General features: G+C 39.9%; 2 protein-coding genes across 4 annotated transcripts; one reads left to right on the top strand and one right to left on the bottom strand.

The window, feature by feature from the left end:
* Positions 1-39: 39 nt before the first annotated feature.
* LOC121259058 (DNA repair protein RadA) lies at positions 40-12,631 on the bottom strand. 3 transcript variants are annotated; one of them, XM_041160541.1, is made up of 15 exons: positions 11,970-12,628; positions 11,637-11,692; positions 10,888-10,946; positions 10,631-10,702; positions 10,136-10,219; positions 8,761-8,868; positions 8,294-8,362; positions 6,889-6,969; positions 6,468-6,533; positions 5,639-5,794; positions 4,436-4,513; positions 2,685-2,723; positions 1,448-1,530; positions 1,137-1,209; positions 40-438 (listed from the first exon to the last, which is right to left on the bottom strand). In XM_041160541.1, exons 1-15 carry the CDS (start codon positions 12,476-12,478, stop codon positions 268-270), a joined length of 1,704 nt encoding a protein of 567 aa, XP_041016475.1. In that variant the 5' UTR covers positions 12,479-12,628; the 3' UTR covers positions 40-267. The 3 variants fall into 3 exon arrangements, with proteins under 3 accessions (XP_041016475.1, XP_041016484.1, XP_041016492.1); XM_041160550.1 differs by having other exon boundaries at positions 8,300-8,362; positions 11,970-12,626; XM_041160558.1 differs by lacking the exon at positions 40-438 and having other exon boundaries at positions 1,186-1,315; positions 1,403-1,530; positions 11,970-12,631.
* A 34-nt stretch (positions 12,632-12,665) lies between these two features.
* LOC121259523 (geranylgeranyl diphosphate reductase-like) lies at positions 12,666-14,258 on the top strand. The gene has a single exon (XM_041161139.1). It carries the CDS (start codon positions 12,824-12,826, stop codon positions 14,240-14,242), a length of 1,419 nt encoding a protein of 472 aa, XP_041017073.1. The 5' UTR covers positions 12,666-12,823; the 3' UTR covers positions 14,243-14,258.
* The last annotated feature ends 3,819 nt before the right edge of the window (positions 14,259-18,077 follow it).

Raw genomic sequence — 18,077 nt, 5'->3', positions numbered from 1 at the left:
GACAAAGTTCAAAACGACAAAGTATCTTGGGGTCCTTGGTGTTAATAAAGATATTATATCTTTAAAAATATGTTGATCGTAACCTATGGGCTGGTGGCGATCACTGATGGAGCACATCAAATCATATGAAAGAAAACCCCAAAAAACAGAATGGGGCTGAGAAAAGGGCAACAAACTGATTTGTATGTACATTTTGGTGCTTCTGTAGTATTTATATCTACGAAATTTAATGCGACAAAGGGAATAAAACTGATCTACAGCTTCATTTCAGTGCGTCCTGAACACACTGTTGATAACCTCTTTCAGATTCCTGCAGCCTATGACTTCCATTCCCTCAAAACCTTGAGATCCTAATGATTCCACAGCTGACTGGGGAACAATACATATTTTATACCCCAGTTTTGCCACTGTGTTTACCCTTTTCTCCATTCTAGTTACCTAAAATGTCAAAATAAAAAAGTTTATAGAACTGTTAAGACGTAGTAAATAAATAAATAAATAAATAACTGCTGATGTCAACCTGTAACTTTAACTTCACATCGCTCAAAGAAATTCTAAGCACCACAACAATCTGAAGTGTTTTTCAAGGGTATAACGTCTGCAATCAGAATTAGGTCCTTTGCCTTGCTCTAAAATTGGCCATTAGAAACGTCCTTGGGCTTTGCCAAACTTTTTTTTTTTGTTGGTACCAGGTGTCCAAAAAAAATGTTCAACTAATTCCGGGGGTGCACAGGTCCTCGGCAAGGAATTTTCTGCAAGTGCATCTAGGGTAATTCAAGGAGAAAATCCCCCAGTCCGAGAGCACTAGAGATTGTTTGCACCCAAGAGGATAAGAACCTTAGACCTTGGAGGGAGCATACTGCCAAGACCAAGGCCTTTACCACTTGAGCCAACCTTGGGGGTTGGCTTTGCCAAACTTACTCACTTCAGTAAATAATACTTTCCCTGCCTTATGTAATTTATTTTCCAGTAGTGCAGCAGCAAAAAAAAAAAAAAAAAAAAAAAAGGGAATGGCAGAGGTTGGGCATAGGAAATTTATGCATGAAAGCTATGTTAAGCACTGAAAGTAACAATACCACTAATGGAATGTAAAGAAGCTTCCATAACTGGAAAAGGATAATCAAATATCTGCTTACCGTGCGAAGCTCACCACCAAGGCCAACTTCACCAATGAATGCAGTACTGTTGGGAATGGGAAACTCCAAAAAACTGAAGACGGGACAACACAAACACGTGAAGTCAACTCCAAGGAGAGAAAAAGAAAAATCCTTTCCACACCTTTCAAAGCTGGTAATGCTTTGAAAACATGTTATATCAGCTGTGGAATGTTTGAAAAATTCTACGAAAATTATCATAAAGTATGTAAAGCCCCATATATACTTTACAAGATATAGAGTATAATAGTTGTAAAAAGGTAACAAGGTGAACTAGATCATAAAACACATGCCTGCTGCAAATTGCTGCCGCTATTGCAAGATCACCAGCAGTTTCAGTCAGTTTCACCCCGCTCACAACATTTAAGAAGATTGCCTATCAAAAAAGACCCCCCACCAAAATAGAAAAGAACTAGGGAATCAGAAGTAAAATGAACACAGGTACAGCAGACAATAAAATCTAGCAATTGAAAGTACCATTTGTAATATAACTGGATGAAGAATTTCAATATCAATAAAATATCTTCTTATAAATATATATATATATATATATATATATATATATATATATATATAACTAGATGAAGAAAAAAGACCAATAATGGGCCAAGTAGGTCCTTAAAATTTCTTTAAAGATAGCATAACAGGTTTAACATATTTCTTTGCACTAATTATCACCATTAGCTGCATCATCTGTTTTATTATGTAAAATTATAATAAAACAGCTTTTACAATTAAGTTATAGACAAACACATAAAATATAGAAAAAAAAAAAATCACAATTGACAATATCCATAGTCTGATACTGTTACAACGAATTTAAATTTATGCCATTTTAAAATTACTTTTAAGTTATTCCATAGACAAGATTCTTTATGGATTCTTTTGTCCTATATACCCCCAATATCCATTACATCTGACTCATCTAGGAGACTAGCATCTTAGAACCATGTGCCAAATTTGACAATCGATCAAGATTCAAATAGTTTCATTGAAAAATCTGCTACAAGCTACCGTGCCTTCTCACATTAGTGTACTATTGGTGATAAAGATGACAGCGCCTCATTTGAATTCAAACTCATCTCATCTTATCATTACAACTTTCCCAAATTTCCACATAAAATATAATAAACAATTCAACTTTTTCAAATCTCAAACAACTTTACCAAATTTCCACACAAAATATAATAACTAATTCAACTTTTATTCTACTATTCACAAATCATCTCAACTCATCTTTGAATCCAAACCATTCCTAAAATCATGATGTGTTTCCCTCATCTCACTTCATAAACTTAGAAAAATAGTTCCACATTAATTTCTTTAAAACAAATCAAGGTTTTCGCTTTTTTCAACATCCTTGGAGCATTTGGAAGATTTTACTACTCTCTCTCTCTTCCATTTCTAAGCCAAAATCCTGAAAGAACTTTAAACATTTTAAACTTAATTGACGGAAGCCAATTATAAGCCACAAATACAGAGAAGAAAACTTAATTGCAAAGCATAAGTACTATGGAAGACGCAACTTACATGTTCTTGAAGCTTTAGACCAGCTTGCTTCATAAGAACCTACAATTTAAGAGACTCAATATGCTCAGTTCACAAATTGGGCCCCACTCTCTGGTTGCTTAAAAATATGCGATAAAATATATTTTAAGAAACATAAGAACCACTTTTTTTTTTTTGGGATTTTCAAATTATATGAAAGTTGAGCCAAACAGTTTTTCTTAGATTTGAGGAAAGATCTCATTCCTCAGATTCAAAGTGATGGAAACGGCCAAACGGGCACCCCAGTTTAGAAAGAAGGATTGAAGGTTCCGGTCTTGTCGTATCTCTTCTTGCAGTACAGGATGTTTTAAATCTTCCTCTAATTTCTGAAAAAATAGCAATAAAAATTTTCTTCTTCAATTTGTATAGTTTAAAAATTTATCATGGCCATCGTAATCCCACTTTATGTTCCTAGTTTTCCAAGGGTCAGGAGATGGACAACCACTTTGGCCTATTTGATCGTATAAACAAATCAAAGGTTGGACTAATCTGATTGCTGAATGCAGCTACCAGGTTCAACATATCATTGAGATAACAGGAACAAAGCAGAACCTGCGAAGCTTGGTATTGTGAGACTAGAACAGCAGGGTGACACTGAGCATTTGAAAACTAAAATTTGATAAGGTGGATTTTATAGCTCAAAGGACCTTCAACTTAACAGAGCGAGCCACTTTGGAGAGGTCCGGCTGTTTTTAAGGGAATATCAACCACCAATTGTACGCTGCCACATCAGCGATTCAACACAATTAACATGAGGATCATCACATTCCCAAACGCCCCAGTCGAACGCCCCTGCCAAAACATCTCTTGAAACTCAACCCGGTCGAAGGAACGCCCCCTTCACAAACTTAGATCCGTCGAACGCCCCACTCCAGTGCCCTCAGTCAAAGCCCCAACAGTTCCGTCGGCCACCAGTTTCCACTATCTCCGCCGCACCCACCATCCAATGGCAGAGAACCCAAGCACTAAGTTTCACCTCGATAATAAAAAATTACACAATAAAGAATTAAATCATGAACAACCAGCAACTCGAAGAGCCAGGTTTGATCGCAGCCCAAGAAAAGAAGTTGAAACAATAATCACATACATTATACAAAGAACAAAAGCGGCACGTTTAGGAGAACACGGCTCTTGAATGAGTAGAGCATATGAGATTCACATGAACTTGTGTCTTGAAGGAAAGAGGATTGGGATCAAATTGAATTGAAAGGGAATCAACGCACATAGAAATACCTGTTTTGAGAAAAAATGAATTAGAGGACATAATTGCTTTTGATGGTTATCAAGACGTCGACGTCTTGGAATGGGAGGCGACGTACGGCACCACAAACAACCGGCTGGAGGCTTCGAGGGGTTGCGACGGGCTGGAGGCTTTGAGAGGGGGGCTGCGAAAGGCTGGAGGCTTCGAGGGGCTTCGACGGGTCCGAGGCTTTGAGGGGCTGCGACGCTGGAGGCTATGAAGGGTTTGAGCGAAGGAGACAGGGATGAGGGGTTTGAGCAAAGGAGATGAGGGCTTTTGATGTTTTTCAATGGACTGCCTACGTGGCGATCACTTATTGGTGGGTTGTTTTTTATAATAAGACAGACGAACCGGTTCTAAGTTATTCTCTCAACTTAATTATTACTCAGCATTCAAGGGGATTTTGGTGAAATATTGAATATAAAAAGAATAAAGACCCACATAGCAATGATTGCACGAGCATGAAGTGTTAAAAGAACTTCAGCTTACTTACAGAAATGATCATGTCAGCTCTGCTTGCTTGAATGCCATTAACTTGCCTTGAATCAATCGACCCAGATGCACATAATGCCTACACAAATATTCAAAAGTCAGTATTTTTCAGACAAATGAAGTGTAGATGTCAAGCAATTAAGAGTGTAAAAAGGTGCTTCGAAAATTTTCTCTTCATAATGAATATGGTTCAAAATGTCCTTGTAAGCGCTTCAATATTTACCAAAAAAAAAAAACCCCCATAACATTCACGGTTCACCTATATAACTTGGGAATCTTCATCGACCTTCCAGAGTTTCACTGAAAACTTCACCATCTTGTTTAGTATTTACACAAAGAGGGACCTACTAATGTCACACGGGATGAGGCTAATGCAATGAACACCAAAGATTAGTGACTAACCATGATTAAAAATATGGTTGCTAACCCCAAGGGGTTGGCCCAAGTGGTGAAGGCCTTGGTCTTGGGGTATCACTCCCTTCAAGGTCCAAGGTTCAACACCTCATGGGTGCAAACAATCATTTGGGACCACACCCCCAGGTGAAAAGCCAACGATTTAATCAATTCCGTGTAGGGAAACTTTCAAGAATGCGGTACACGGGACCAGGGTTTGCTCTGCAAGGGTGGGTCCGAAGGGCCTTGCCTTGGAGAGGTTCCCCGACATCAAAAAATATATATATATATGGTTGCTCCAAGGTTTAATCCTGATAAAATTCAAAACCTCTGTTTCAGAGGGAAATCAAAGGGCCTTCACACCATAATATTGTTCCGACCCAAAGGCACACCTAGAATAAAGTAACACCTATTTACAGTGTTAAATAGTTTTGAAGCCATGACAGCATAAGGATTAAATCTAAGGAGTGTAAAATGTGTTCCCTATGACAACCATGAAATAATGGATTTGGAAGGCAACACACTGCAGTAAACGTCTAAGACACATATAACTAAAGAAATCTGTAGATTTCATATATAACTCCAGCATCAATAATCCACAGACAAGCATAAAAAGAGTTCCCCAGTACCATTATCAATCCATATCATTAAACTCTCCAGATTCGTCAAAAAGGAAGTCCTAATATAAAAAATATAAAATAAAAAAAAAAAACCCTCAAAAAGTAAATACTCCAATATCACAGAAAGATGCAGTCAATTGCACAATGCAACAAAGGATTCAAAAAAAATAAAATAACTACAGAATAGCTACCTGAATTTCAATAAGGAAAGTTCGAGATCCATCCATAATTACAGCAACAGCTAGTCCAGCTAAGAAGTCTGAATCTGAGTATTGCTCACTTAAAAACATCTCACTGGGGTTCGAAACGGCTTGCAACCCTGACTGTGACATTTCAAGTACTCCAAGCTGAGAGCAAGAGTTAAGCCTACCATCAGCACGGATAGAATAAAACATTTTTCCAATTGTTATATTTAGTAATGAGTAAGGAACTCTGATCGATTTGTAGGCAAATACAATTCAGAAAAATGACGATAATATTCAACCTTTGGCCCTATTCTAAAACACTTCATGGCTCAAAAAATGCACAATTGCAGAGAGCAATATAAACATTACACTCTGGGAAAAAAACTTCAGGAAGTAAGAGATAATCATCCATTTAGATTGCACAGAGATCTGTAAGACAGGATTTAAAATTAAACTTCATTACCATATTACCAATTCAAAATATTTTTTTATGACTTGAAGATGCTGGATCATGGGAGATGGACTCGAATACTTTTTTTATAAGAGTAAAAATACATTAAGAATATCTTCAGACACAAAGTTGAACCTAAAATAGTTTTTTTGATGTCATAACAATCATCACAATCAAAACTACCAACCAACAGAGGTTAAGATTAGGATAGAAGGACAATATGACAATAAAGTTAATGCTTCACAGTTCTGCATTTAATATTTGAGTACAATGCAACGAAAATGTCAAGTTGGAGCTCAAAGAAAGAGAATTTGACAAAATTATAATTATGTATAATGCATATAGTAAATAGGATTGAAGCAATAGCATATACCCATGAAATACCTCATCAGTGGATCCAAAACGGTTCTTCACAGACCGAAGCAAACGATGTGATGAATACCTCTCCCCCTAAACATTTATGTAAGATATCAGTGGTCAGTTTCTGGCATCATAACCATAATATGCGCAATCAATTTCAGGCATAATTGTGCAATCCATTCACGATATATGACAAAAGCCACTCGGCTGACAATAAAATAAAAGTCATGATGCCTGCCAATGTAAGGAATATCTTATCTTCAACAAGCTAACTTGATGAAGTCTTGGATAAGTATGGGTGTGCTTCGAATTTAATGATGCCGGATCAAAAGGACCCAAACCTAGACTACATGCTGATAAAAGAAAATAAAAAGGCAGACTAAAATGTGACCAAGTACCAGCTTTACCAACTATCCAGGAAAAGAAAAGGTAACAAGGTACCAACTTCCATATATAAAACAACATCAACAATGTGCTCCAAGACACGAGGCCCTGCTATCTCTCCCGATTTTGTCACATGTCCAATCTGAAAGGCACAACAAGAAGAGCAAAAATAAGAGTAAAACTCAATAATCATGGAAGTTGAAATGTAAACAAATTGGTAGACGATATTTCAAGAAAGATCTATACATCCTACCAGCGGCCGCAATTGAAATTATTATCAACTGATCATACTGAAAGAAGTTACACTTAAAATGCTTGTGTAAAAGTCAGGACGACAAGTAAGAAAGTTGAACACTTGAGAAAATTACTCCTCTCTCTCTCTCTCTCTCTCTCTCTCTCTCTCTCTCTCTCTCTCTCTCTCTCTCTCTCTCTCTCTCTCTCCCCTACCAGCAGCCGCAATTGAAATTATTATCAACTGATCATACTGAAAGAAGGTACACTTAAAATGCTTGTATAAAAGTCAGGAAGACAAGTAAGAAAGTTGAACACTTGAGAAAATTACTCCTCTCTCTCTCTCTCTCTCTCTCTCTCTCCCCTCTCTGTGTTCTTTTAAAAAAAAGGTTATATTCAGGGTTGCATATATAATTTTTAATTCATACTAGGACATAGGAGCTGATAACTGGCAAGACAGAGTCAAAGAACACAAGAACCAGGAGATGATTACAAACATGATGTGAATATTAACATTTAAAGCTGTCTTCTTATTACAATTATTCTGGCCTCAAATAGAGAGGGGTTCACTTCAAATGGTAACACTAAATCATTAGCACCCACACAAATTATCTTGCTAACTTCCAGTCCATTATGAAGCACTTATCATTCAAAACAACAAAAAATGGCCATTTCAAAGCACTATACAAGCCAAAAGAAACTTCGATTGCAGCAACCGGTAAAATGCAACTTGAAGGATTTAACAGAAACATTGAACTGATGTGCTTTAAACTTTCAACCTAGATGTGAAAAATAAAGATAACATGTATCCCAAGAATTCAAAAGTTCGGTTTATTTTCTTATTCTAGAGTACCAAAAGGGGCAGAACTAGTATTATAGACATATTAATGCCTCGTTTGTTTTCGCAAATGAGATGAGATGAGTTAAGATTAAAGTTAAAAAGTTGAATAAAATATTGTTAGAATATATTTTTTAATATTATTTTTGTTTTGAGATTTGAAAAAGTCGAAATGTTTATTTTATTTTGTGTGGGAATTTGGAAAAATTGTAATGATTAGATGAGAAGAATTGAGATGAACTGTGAAAACAAACAAGGCCTAAATCTAACTGCATTAATGGAAAGAAGTCCTAGTATTCAGCAAATGTAAGTCCTTTTTTTATAAGTAACAAATGTATATCAAGTTATGAAATAAGGAACAATATAAACAGACACGGTCAGATTTTAGACGACGTATCCTCACCAAAAGAACAGGGATTTTAGTCTTCTTAGCAAAACATAGCAATGCTGATGTGCATTCCTTCACCTGTCACAGATCAGAACAGTATCAGCATGCACATACTGTCCAGAAACCCACATATAAAATCACATAAAAAATGTGCACTTAATGGCCAGTAAAAATATTATTCTGGTACAAAGCGAGCCTATATGTTTACAAACTGAGAAAAAAAAAATGAGCACATAAACAGAAAAAGAAACCAATTTTATATCGAACACCTTTTGGGTTGTTAACGAGACCAATAAGCGAATTTAAATGCATGGAAGAAATGCCTTAGGTGTAAACATTACCATGTACACATAAGATATTCAAACAAAATTGTGCCATGGTAAGCATTTTCAGAAGCAGATCATAAATATCAAACATCTTAAGCTAAAACCAGACTTTTTTCCCTTTCTGGTAGAGTATAAGAGTAACATTCTAACCTGTGAGAACCCTCCAGCGCTTCCAGCCACTCCGTTCAAATAAACTGTTTGAATTGAATCAACAATAAGAACCCGAGGGGAGAGAGGCTGAATTTTGTTCAATATATCCTGAAGGAAGGCAAAAACAGCAATTATTTTAGCATAAATCTTTTTTTTTTTTTTTTTTTGATAAGTAAACAAATTATATTGATCAAAGAATGGGCAAAGCCATGTACAGAATTCTAGAAAAGAATACAAAAAGCAGCCCCTAGGCTAGGTATGCGCATTATAGAGAAGAAAATCATGTAGGTCCATGCCATTGAAATCAACAGCAATGGCCCATGTACATAGTGTTCTAAAAAATAAAACTTTAAGCTCCTCCAGCGATTTCTCCTTGTCTTTAAACATCTGGTCATTGTGCTCCTGCCACAAACACCACATAATGCATATAGGGATCATCTTCCAAACAGCTTTAATCTGTTGAACACCTCCTACATTTGTCCAGCTGGCCAGCATTGCCACCACCGTCTCCGGCATAACCCAAGCCAAGTTTAATCTACTGAACACCTCATACCATAATACCCTAGCTGTCTCACAATGAAGTAAAAGATGATTTACAGACTCGCCCTCTTCTCTACACATACAACACCAATCTGCAATGATTACCCTTTGTTTCCTCAGGTTATCAGTTGTGAGAATCTTCCCCAATGAGGCTGTCCACACAATAAAAGCTGCTTTGGGGGGCGCCTTATCTCTCCAAAGCCTCCTCCACGGGAAATGAATATTGGGTCCTTGTGTGAGAGCCCTAGCATACATCTAACGAAAGTCCAGATTCGGTCACCATTAATTAGAAAAGCACTTGACAAGGATTTACTACTAGGAGTTTCTAAGCATAACATACTACATATAGATCCCTATATCTTGAAACACGAGTATCTGGCATGCATCAGTGTTTTCTTTAAACATTTATTTACTAATATAATTGTGTATATTGGCTATTGTAATTGTTTTTCTTTTGCTGCAACAAAATGCTCATATCTTCTAGGGCACATCACCTAATTACCAAATGAGAAACCGAATATATAGAACTTGATACTTAAAAGTAAGAGTTGTAAGGAAGCACGCATGCATGTCCACACCATACACAACACACACTATGACGGTCCAATATACAAACAATGACAGAAGTTAGAGAAAAACAACCAGAGACACAAAGGAGCCAACAACCAAGCACATCAACATGTGACTAACAAATATTGCAAGACAATTTTCAAATTGAGCAAAAATAAGTTAATTATATAAACACAATATAAGTAAGTGTAACATGATAAGCAGAGATCAAAGCAATCATTAAAAATACATTATAACTAAAACTGTCAAGTCCAGAATCACGCACCTCAACATTGGTACCAGAATATAAGAAAAGTTCATCTCCTCCAATCGTCATTCGATCAGCTCTGTTTCCAATTTGCTCCACACTCTGCATAGGGAAGAAACAACAGTTTGAAACTTGCAACAAACAAAGTAACTAACTTCTAAGGGAGTGAAAATATCGTGCAACACAAAGATGGTGAAATCACAAATTCCACTTTTTTGTTACACTCGCTGAAGAGTTCAGAGTCTACACACCAAAAGCTTATGGGAACTATTCCAGAATAAGCAAAGTTAAGCTCCGTTTTGGAACATTTCAAGCCACATTCCCCCCAACTAAATGGAGCAAAAATTAAAGCAATAGTTAGAAACTTCCCTTATTTCAACTAGATATAACAAAATTAAGCTTTTCAGAATAGCTATCACTAAAAATTCCTATCAACCATTATGATTTCACTTTCATGTGCTTTATTAAAAATACAAGAATATGCCTAACAAGAATTAGAATGCAGAAAATGACCTCTTCACCAGAAACGTACACAACTGGTGCTGGTCGACCAAGATCATGCCCTTCAGCTATTAATGCAGCAATCTTCCAATCAAAAGTAAGAAGTGAAATCAGAATTTTTAACGAGAAAAGATGACTACAGGTGAAACCAATGGTATGGAAAAATCCGGTACCCTTGGCAAATTTATGAAAGAAAAGAAATACTCACAAGTATAACTACAATGTAAAGCTATTAAGATGAAAATTGATCCTTAAAACAAAATGTATACCTGCAACAAGAGTGTACTCTTGCCAACACCAGGATCACCACCAACTAAAACCAAAGAACCTTCAAAACCAAAAAGAAAAACACAGCTAAAATAAGCACTGAAATTTCTATTTCACAAAGAGCAAGAACTAAGTTATCTAAAAGACTTTATAAATGACAAATATTTTATCACAGACCAGAAGATAGAAAAGCAGGATTTCATGTTGGCGCCAAATAACCATGCAACAGGCTTGCGTATAAACTATTTTTTTTATAGGTGGGCTTGTATATAAACTGCTCCTTTTAACGGAAAAACCAAAATTAGCCATCAGATGGTTTTTTTTTGTTTATAAGTAAGTAGCCATCAGACGGTAATTCTACAAAGCAAGACAAGACAAATCTCCAAGAATGGATTTCTGTGTTCAAACCAAAATCACAAGCATTGCCACATGTGATTTTTCGCTTTTAGAAATGGTGTGCCTGGTATTTCTAAAGTTTGCTAACTGAAATTTAGATATGGAAATGCATATTTTAATAAACAAGTTAAAAAAGTTGGATAATAGAACACTAGATCTGGGACTTCAATGTATCCACTTTGCAAAGCCTTGCCAAGTCCCATATTGGGTGGATGGCATACAGTAGAGGGAACAAAAGCAATGATCCACTTTTAGCGGACAAAGCTCTTCTCACACAAAGAAAGGAGAGAGAACCAAAGCAGAATGATCTCAAAGTCATTTGTAATAATAAAAATAGAGAAAAATCGAGACAAACCGGGTACAAGACCACCACCGAGCACCCTAGAGACTTCTTCTCCGAAAGGTCCATACCTAAGTATCAATCACAGAAACGAACTCATATATTTTTAAGGAAATATACACTCCACCATTAAAAAATAATAATAAAAAAAAAAGAGCAAGTGACTTATCAAAAATAAAAGACTACAGAACCAGAGCCAATACAAGTGATTGATTCCTAGTTCTAAGTAATTAAAACAAAAACCTCATACTCAACTCTATCTCGCTTTAATTTTTCAATTTACACCAAGGTGACCACACATTTTTGTCAGGAAATTAAATACTTTCTTAGAATCCAAATAGAGCTTACAGCGGAATTCGCCATTTCAGCTGATTAATCCCTCTGTTCACATCCGTCAACCGCAACGGCCGCACGTCTCCGGTTTGCTGTGGAAGCCACAACCGCGATGCAGCCTCCGAAACCGAAGCCTCAGACTCCCCTTCAGAAAACCGCTTAAGCGTACCGACGGTGTTGCACTGGCGGCACGAGCCCCACCACTGCCCATCGGAGTGCCCGCAATCGGTGCATACCCAGGAAACTTTTTCCTTCCCTTTTTTCTTACTCCGAGCTATGTCCACGAGCACCCCAGTAGGCTTCTTCTGACCCCCATTCCGGTCGTTACTGTAAGTAGACCAAACGCGAGGGGCAGTTCCGGTGGGTTCGGGTTCGGGATCGGATAGGGTACTGGATTGTTCCGCGGCGAGAGGAAAAACGGAGTGGACATGGCGGGGAATAGAGAGGGATTTGGGGAGGGAGGGATTGAGGAAGTGCTTGTAGGGGTAGAAGATTCTCAGAGCCCTCATATCCGAGCCTTGCATGCGAGAGATAGAGTGTGCTTGTGGCTTCCTAGGGTTTGTTTGGAAGAAGGTTTTGCTTCAAGCAAGGAACCCGCCAATTTCAAAACAACAGTGCTGAACATTTGTCCGAGGATCGAGGCGGAATAGGTGTTTGTCAGCTTGTCTTTGTCCGTCGAGAGTGCTCCGAAAGCATTAGCAAAAAATAAAATAACATATTTTTATTTATTGATATTGTATTAAGATAGCATATTTACTGTAACAAAGAAACTAAAGCCAAAAATAAAATATTCAAATGAATCAATCAATGTTCATGGATTAAAAAAAACAAAATAAGTCCATCAATGTTCCGTCCCTTTACTAAAGCCAATGCACAAGCGAAAGGAACGAAGAACCACTTCTCATCTCTCCTCTTCTCTAAACCCTAGAAGTCAATACCCGCCACCGATGGCTACAGTAACCCACCCGTTACACACCAGCACCTTCAAACTTCCCCTCCCAATCAGAACTGAGATTTCCCACCCTCACACTCTGAGCATCAAGGCCTCCCTGTCCACCAACGCACCCCTCCCCGGACGCAAGCTCCGCGCCGCGGTGATAGGCGCCGGTCCCGCTGGCTCGTCCGCCGCAGAAGCCTTGGCTTCAGGCGGCGTCGAGACCTTCCTCTTCGAGCGCAGCCCACCCACGGTCGCCAAGCCCTGTGGTGGTGCCATCCCTCTCTGCATGCTCCACGAGTTTGACATCCCTTCCCACCTCATCGACCGCCAAGTCACTCAGATGCGGATCATATCCCCCTCTAATCTCACCGTGGACTTCGGGAAGACCCTCCGGGCAAACGAGTTCATCGCCATGCTCCGCCGTGAGGTACTGGACTCCTTCCTCCGCTCCCGCGCCGTGTCCCGTGGAGCTAACCTTGTCTCCGGCCTCGTCACGGATATCGAGGTCCCCAACACCTCTTCGACAGCGCCGTACGTCGTGCACTACACGGCCAACAACTCCCGGCACGCTCTGTCCGTTGACGTGGTGGTCGGAGCTGACGGCGCCAACAGCCGAGTCGCCAAGTCCATAAAGGCCGGCGACTACGCCTGTGCCATCGCTTTCCAGGAGAGGATCAAACTGCCGGACGAGAAAATGGCATACTACGAGAACATGGCCGAGATGTACGTTGGGAACGACGTGTCGCCCGATTTCTACGCGTGGGTCTTTCCCAAATGCGACCACGTGGCAGTGGGCACGGGCACGGTGCGTGCCAAGCAGGATATTAAAGCTTACCAGAGGGGAATCAGAGAAAGAGTGAAGCCAAAGATAGCCGGTGGGAAAGTGATCAAAGTGGAGGCCCACCCAATACCAGAACATCCGCGTCCGATACGGGTCCGGGGGCGGGTGGCGCTGGTGGGTGACGCAGCCGGGTACGTAACCAAATGCTCAGGTGAAGGGATCTATTTTGCGGCGAAATCGGGGAGGATGTGCGGGGAAGGAATTGTGAAGGCATCGGAAGGAGGGGACAGAATGATCGAGGAGAAGGACTTGAAGAGGGAGTATCTGAAAGCATGGGATGCCAAATACATAAGCACATTTAGGTTTATGGACCTGCTGCAGAGGGTGTTTTACGGGAGCAACGCAGCGAGGGAGGCGTTGGTGGAGCTGTGCGGGGACGAGTACGTGCAGCGGATGACGTTTGACAGTTATTTGTACAAGAGATTAGCGGAAGGGGATAGGTGGGAAGATGTGAAGATGGTGTGTAATACCATTGGGAGCTTGACGAGGTGTAACATTGTTGGAAGGTAGTTTTCAGCTATTTTCAGAAAGGAAAAGGAGGGACTCGAGTTTTTTTAGGTAGTTTTCAGCTATTTTCAAGAAAAAAAATGAAGGAATCGAGTTTTTCAGCAATCGAGAAAAAATAAATTTCAGCCTTCGTCGTTTGTCTTTTCCTTCGAACTGGTTTTCGTAGGGACCTTCTTTCATATCTGGCAAGTGTATAATATAATATATATAATATAATACTTTAAAACATTAAATAACTCATTATAATATTGTAATATAATATATATAATATATATTATATTATACACTTGCCAGATATGAAAGAAGGTCATATATATATATATATATTGACAAATATCCATCAAGTATTAAAATGGGATTCCAATTGGAAAAGGAAATAGACAAATAAGAAAATAATAAAGTTTAAATAATGGGCATCTTTAACGTGATGTCATGTTTTGTAGTTTGAGGAACTTCGTGATTGGTCAATCCATTCCTGCAAATATGGAGAAATAAGGGTTAGAGGTAATGAGAAATACATTTGTTGTCTGAATCAGCTTAGATTATTAGTCTATAATTTAAGGAAGTTCAGATGAAAGTATTCAAAAAATCTTTTTCTCCCGTAAGGAGGGGTATATATACTTAGTTCTGGGTGGTCTCCTAGCAATCCGATCGTGGTGATGTTATTCCGTATTCAGGTCGTGCCCTCTCCCGATATTCTGCCACATTACAGGTCATCCATGCCTGATTGTGGCAACCGCTAACAGTCTTGGGTTCACGTTGTGGCGTGTCTGTCCTCGACCTTCATTAAATGAGACGTGGTCTCAGTTTAGTGCATCTACCTTCTAGGTTTGTCTATTCGTCGATGTTTAGGGGCCAGGGTTGTTCCTGACACTGTGTATGTGGATTGTCGGCCAATAGTGGTGTCAGGCCTCCTGACTTAAGGATCCACGTTCCGCGCGTGCGACTTTACTGCTCCTTTCTGGGTTTCTTCATGGGTGGACCTTGCCCTTCTAGACCTGGCCTATGCTATCTTTTCATACTGTTTTCTTACTGTCAAGCTACCTTTAGACCCGTTGGTGTCTCGTGGGCTGGGCTCGTGTGGTTTGACCCAACCCTAGGAAATGCCTCCCTCACAGTATCCCAGAAATTCCCACCAAACACACGTGGTGAGAATTCAAAACGTTTCATTCTGCCTTTCTCAGGTCAATTCCCCTTGATGCACGTTTGACACCCTGCGACTGTTCAGTTGCATCATCTATAACTTGACTATGCCTCGGGTTCTTCCCACCCCTTTGTTATCTGATGATTCGAGGCAAGGGAAGTCCACCCACGCACTGATCTGCATATTGTTGGACAGTGCTTCCCATGCGCCCGTCACTTGCTCCTTATGCTTTCGTGGGTTCACATCGGTTAGATTCCACGATGCCACTCTACGCGTTCTCGAGACCTGGCACGTCCCTTGGGTTCCTGCCTTGGGGTTGTTTCGTTGTCTGCAGAATGCCAACCGTTGCATCCTTCTCTATATAAAGCCCCCATTTCTCCCATTTTCTGCCATCTCTACTTCTCATTCTTCTGCACTTTCCTTCAAGCCTATTTTCCTAGTTCTTCCCCCTTCACTCTCTTACTTCATTTATTCTTCCTTTCAGGTTCGAATGGCTCCCAAAGAATCTTCCAACACTTGCTATGTATACTTCGTTGGGCAGAGCAAGGAGTCATTGGTCTCTGCCGATGACCTCCACACGTTGAGGAGGGCGTACAACATTCCAAAGTCGGTGGTTCTAGAGATCCCTGGGCGCCACGTAGCCACGGTGGACTATAACGGGATGGCGTCTTGGGTTGCGCTCTGTCCCTTGATGTTTACTAACGGTTTTCATCTTTTGTTCTGCCGTCCCATTCAGGACGTTCTCAACTTACTAGGGTTGGCGCCGACACAGCTCCATCCGAACGCCTAGCGACTTCTAGTTGTCAACTGCGTGATCTTCCGTAGGGTGCTTAGTTCCGGTTCGGAGGAGTACCCCAATTTTACAGCTCGGGAGTTTTTGTCGGTGCATCGAGTGCTGCATTTTGACGAGAGCTTGTGTAGCTTCCAGACGCACTCATCCGAGAAGCGCATCGCCAACTGGAAAAACGGCACTCCCACATCAAAGACTGGTATCAGCGATTCTTTTTCGTCTTCGACTCGGGATGAGAGTACCTAAAGGGGGAAGAGGTTCACCAGGAATTCCCAGTCCGAGCCATATGGTCGTATGTGTGGCGCCCTCGACCCCCACGTATTATTTGTGTGGAGTTCGTGACACCGGGATGATGACCACACGGATCACGCACCCCAACAACCAGTGCTCAAAGTGTGTACAACATACAATAAATGTACAACATAATATTCGCAGCGGAGAAAATAAAAGGTTTTTCTTTATTAAGTACCATAATTGTACAAAAAACAGTAAAATAACTTTACAAGAACTTTACAGTCTTCCAACAGATAATTTAAAGAAAACAAATAACATAAGGGAAACAAATCCCAAAATGCTGAACAACATATCAGCAACTTAAGCTTCTGGCGGAGTCGGTCCTTCAGGTTCATACTCGGGCTCTGCGTCAAACTCTACGGCACCATAAAATGGAACCGTAGGGTAAAACACTACTATGAGATTATGACATCTCAGCAAGTAATTAACCAAAACAACATCCAAGAGATTTAAAACACATTCATATAAATACGCGTCCCCATACAGACAGAATAATAACCCACATTCAACTTTCCAAAAATACCATTTTTATACTTACACCAAAAATTTTTTGGTCCCAATCATATATTTATTATGAAATTACGCATGCACCATTGTCTCCCCTATGGACCGTCCGCACACCTTGGCTCTCTTCGTCACATCACGGGTAACGTTCGTGCATGAGACTTTGTAACAAGTGATGCCCAGTTCCGCGCCCAGCGCGTACATGGCCAAGTATCCCCTAACCTCGCCAGCCAAAAGGTCACGGAATCGGTATGAGAGCGTTACCGTCTCGTCCGTTCCCGTTGTCGCCCTGCGACAACTCAGGAGATGTCACGTCAGTCTGTTACGCTCCCGAGTGACCAGAGGAGCTCTACCGAGATAATACCCCATCTCGGCTTGGGGTCGTGATACACAAGCACCCACATATTCAGTAACCAATGCAACAGACCACATAACATCACAGCACATTTTAATAAAACCATAAATATACAGTTCAATCGTTTAATAGGAATATATAATTCATTTATAAAATTAATTATTTATTTACAATTTCACCATTTCCATAATACACGTCATATCCCGTCTTCCAAACCGGCCCAAGGTCCAATTCCAACAATTACAACAGTTACAACCAAACGCTTTAATGGCCCATGGCCCAAATCCAACAGATCATTATAATCAACAGTTACAACAAAAATGACAGTTTACAAAATACAATTACGACAACTTTATTATTAAAAACTGAGAAATTACATACACATGAAGATGGGTATTTCTGAAAGATCACTCGAAAGGGCGTTGCTCAATGTGGCGGCTCAACGGCGGCACACAACAATTACCAACAATTCACCAAAAACCGTTTGAAATTACACAATTTTAGAATAAAACAGAGCTCGGCAATGCTTCACAAGCTCACCAACAAATACAGAACAAGACACAAATCAACAAGAATAGAAGATGGCCAAGACAAGAGAGGAAGATGATGAACTCGGAAGGTTTTAATTGAAGAACCCGTGGCCTATTTATAGGCCAAGTATGGCGGTGGGAGGAGCCGCGTGTCGCACGGGCGGAAGAAGAACAAAAAGGGCAGCAAGCCGTGGAGGAGGGACGTGTGATGGTGCATGTTG

The sequence above is a fragment of the Juglans microcarpa x Juglans regia genome, chromosome 1D, assembly GCF_004785595.1.
Source record: "Juglans microcarpa x Juglans regia isolate MS1-56 chromosome 1D, Jm3101_v1.0, whole genome shotgun sequence".
Lineage (NCBI taxonomy): Eukaryota > Viridiplantae > Streptophyta > Magnoliopsida > Fagales > Juglandaceae > Juglans > Juglans microcarpa x Juglans regia.
Note: the sequence above shows the minus strand (reverse complement) of the source record. Positions and strands in the feature narration are given on the sequence as shown.

Bases quoted from the DNA above. Each gene is read 5' to 3' on its own strand.
- LOC121259058 (XM_041160541.1), bottom strand. From the start codon at position 12,478: ATGCAAGGCTCGGATATGAGGGCTCTGAGAATCTTCTACCCCTACAAG. The intron at 6,534-6,888 runs GTTGGTACCTTG...ATAAATGTTTAG, and splicing joins ATGTTGTTTTATATATGGAA to GGGGAGAGGTATTCATCACA. The intron at 1,210-1,447 runs GCATGTGTTTTA...TCCCGTCTTCAG, and splicing joins GCGGCAGCAATTTGCAGCAG to TTTTTTGGAGTTTCCCATTC.
- LOC121259523 (XM_041161139.1), top strand. From the start codon at position 12,824: ATGCACAAGCGAAAGGAACGAAGAACCACTTCTCATCTCTCCTCTTCT.